The sequence below is a fragment of the Pygoscelis adeliae genome, unplaced genomic scaffold (genome assembly GCF_000699105.1).
Source record: "Pygoscelis adeliae isolate BGI_AS28 unplaced genomic scaffold, ASM69910v1 Scaffold54, whole genome shotgun sequence".
NCBI lineage: Eukaryota > Metazoa > Chordata > Aves > Sphenisciformes > Spheniscidae > Pygoscelis > Pygoscelis adeliae.
This window is the reverse complement of record NW_008824982.1, coordinates 6,060,051-6,063,375: the sequence shown is the minus strand read 5'-3', so window position 1 is coordinate 6,063,375 and position 3,325 is coordinate 6,060,051. Positions and strand designations below refer to the sequence as shown.

General features: G+C 41.9%; 2 protein-coding genes across 2 annotated transcripts in view; one reads left to right on the top strand and one right to left on the bottom strand.

Annotated features, from left to right (window-relative positions):
- Positions 1-3,325, bottom strand: part of TRAPPC3L (trafficking protein particle complex 3-like) — a 21,769-nt gene continuing 18,444 nt past the window's right edge. Inside the window, 2 exon segments of the mRNA XM_009325665.1 lie at positions 1-120; positions 1,135-1,320. Coding sequence (XP_009323940.1) covers positions 1-120; positions 1,135-1,320 — 306 coding nt within the window.
- Positions 1,944-3,325, top strand: part of FAM26E (family with sequence similarity 26, member E) — a 4,059-nt gene continuing 2,677 nt past the window's right edge. The window contains exon 1 of the mRNA XM_009325664.1: positions 1,944-2,615. Coding sequence (XP_009323939.1) covers positions 2,076-2,615 — 540 coding nt within the window. The 5' untranslated portion in view covers positions 1,944-2,075. The remainder of the gene's footprint in view (positions 2,616-3,325) is intronic.

Genomic DNA, 3,325 nt, shown 5'->3' with positions numbered 1-3,325 from the left:
TCATTTATTTCTTTTGTGCTTTCTGCCTTCAGCCTTCCTTAAAAATGTAATTCCTATTTCCGTCACAGCATCACCCTTCAGCCTGTCCTGGAGGAAGGTAACTTCTGCTGCTAAGTGAACCTAGAAAGAATCAGGCCTGATCAGTTCAGCAAAGAAATGCCCAGTTTTTCCCCCTCCTCCAGTGAAACGAGCTTTTTCTCTCTCTCTTACCACAAGGGGATACCCTTTCTCAGGTTTCATAAGAAACAGACTTCTAGATTGTTTTAAAATATCTTTCTCAATTTATATACACTGGAATTTGTGTAATACATTACCCTTCATTCCAGTGCTTTGCTTTCTTCTGAGAACCTAAATTGTGTACTTAATGATTTTGTGATCACAAAATTTCCTGGTCACATACCAATACTTGTGATATAATACTTTTGATAATTAGTCTTATGTCAGATACTATAATTCTGAGACTGACGTACAGACATAATACTTGTACAACTTTTGTTTTCTTGAAACATAAGATATATGACAAATTAGATATTGACAGAGACATAAAGCAGCCCAAAAGTTATCTTCCAGAAAATGCCACAGAAGCTGTACAACCCGGTGACTTTCAAATGATGCCCTTTGTTTATTCTTTTGTAAAAGTCTTAGATTTAAGAACAAAATTTGGAATGCCATCTGATACACTTCTGATGCTTTGGTTTTAACATTCTACTCATCCACACTTTGTTCTCCCTTTCAGCAGGCGCTGCAGTAACCTGAGAATATTAATCTTCATGTATTTGGAAAGAATCAGGGATGGCTATTACTGGTAACACCGATGCAGGAAAATGAGATAGGCTCAAGGAGCAGCAGAGTCGTCCAGCATGCCGCCCTGGCTCTCCACATTATGTGTTAGCTGGCTCCCCGGTCCCACCTGACTTTTGCACCTGAGTCAGCCACTGAAGAGCCAAGCAGGGTGCTTCTCTACCTCAGGGTCCAGGATGAGTCTGGCCCTCTTTTATTTCGATACAGACATTTAATCTGAGAGAGAGATTAAACACTACTAAATTTCCGTCATTTATCTGAGCAAGTAGTTTTGCTTTCCTGTGCCTCTGCATATTAACAAAGAACAGAGAAAACAGATGTGCACTTCCTTACCATTTCCAAGGCACCTCAAATCACCCCGCAGAGGAGGTTACAGTAGCAAAGTGATGCTCGTTCCGCTGGCAGCTCCTCCACAAAGTCCACTAGTGGGTTTTTGTCCAGGATTAAGGAGAATTCATTTCCTGCGGCACTGCTGCAGCTCACGCTAGGGGTGACCCCAAGGTACATCTTGAAAGCAACCTGCGAAAGGGTGAAACTCTGCTGCTTGAATTTGTTGTGTGCAAACCGGAGGCGAAACTTTAGGATGCAGCATCTTGTAGACCAGCTTTACCCTAGGAAAATAGGGGCAAGGGCCAGACAGGCTGGAAATCAAACTAGATTTGTCTCTTCTGTGATCACCTTGAGCCAGAGATGCAAATCTGGAGCTACGCAATACTCCAGGGAAGTACAGCAGAAGGCTGCTTATTCTGTCTTTGATGTTCCTACATTTACAACCCCACACAAAGTGGTTTTACTATTATCACTCGTCCGCTTTCAGTCATGTCACACTCCCTGGGACCATTAGCATCTATATTAGGTCCTTCGCTACATTGCCAGCAACTTTGATAATCACAGCTCAAGAACTCCTGCAACTGGTGAGTGTGTGTGTTTTTACTCTGATCTCCATCTGCAGTCACAAAAAAAAAACAACCCACCAAAAATAAGACTGCCAAGACTGCAAACTTATTTGATTATATAGAGCATTGCTTGCTTTCCTTCTACTGCCGATGAGTGTTACTGTAAATGTGCAACATCTGCGCTGCTAGTGGAGGGGTCCCCTGTGAGCGCGTCTCTCCAGACAGTGACATCATGGCGTTATCTAGACAGTGCGTACGCAGGCAGGCTAGCAGCAGGCTGTTCTTCCTCTGGAGATCTCTCCCCTGCTACACCACTACAGACTGCTACGACCGAAGATAAAAGGGTCTTGATTTTTACCTCTTTAGTGACTATCAGACATGGATGGTTTCCAAACAATCCTGAAATTCTTTATGAACCGGAAAACTGCTATAGGTTACAGTTTTATGGCACTGCTGACAATGGGAGGTGAACGTGTGTTTTCTCTTGTTGCTTTCAGATGCCCCTGCAGCAATGAAAACTTCAGGTACGGTTTGGTATTTCTCTTCTCCCCAGCTTTCGTTTTGCTAGTTATTGGATATTTCTTGAACAGCAAGACCTGGAAACTCTTTACAGGCTGCTGGGTGAATCCCAGAAAAATATTCCCCAGAGGGAACATCTGCCATTTCTTTTACATCTTCGGACAAATCACTTTAAATGCTCTGGTAGCCCCAGTGATGTGGCTTTCTGTGGCTTTGCTCAACGGGACTTTTTACGAATGTGCCATGAGTGGCTTGAAAAATCCTGCCTACTTACATGCAGTTTGCCACAGCAAATCTGCAATGTGCTTTGAAGAGCTACACAAGGTAGCGTGTGACAAAAGCTCCATGCCCTTTTCAGAGAGCGACGAACTGAAACGAACTCTTCAAGCACAGTCCCAGGTAAGAAAAATAAAGAAAGAGCATTATGCAGTTTGTACTGCCGCTGTGATTTATCTGTGGAAGATCCTGATGTCAGATGCTAAGACAAAACCGTTGGTTTCACATAAACAAAGTTTTGGGATGATGCAGCCTTGCAAAATAGAATCAATCCATCTTTTATTTCAGTTTGAGCTGTGCCATACTTTCTGAGGGGCCCCCCTGACGGCAGAATCAATAAGACCAGATAACTTAAAGCTTTCTTCCTGAGTGAAGATTGCTCTAAAGGGAAAAAACTACTGGATTGTTTAGGAGGCTGAATGTCACCCCATTGAAGGGATCTGTCCTATTAAAAAATCTATACCACACTCTCCTATTTTATACGATCATGATAACTGTAATGAAATCTTAAGTCACTAACAGTAGAAAAATACTGGAAAATAAGAGTTGTGACAGATTTGTGACTGCTTACATAATATGTTTCTGTTTGTGTTCCTCATGTTCATGATGCCAGACGAGAGCATGTTTTTGTCCTGCTTGGACGAAGGAAGAAACACTAGAATAAAACAAGCAGAACATACGAAGCTGAGAGCATATTAAATTTTACTAGATTCGTGTGATACAGTTCTGCTCACTGCCTTGTAACGTAAATAAATTCGGAGACAAAAAATCAAAACAAAAGAAAAAAAAAGGAAAAAAGGGCTATGGAAAAATGATAGAAAGATGATTGTCAG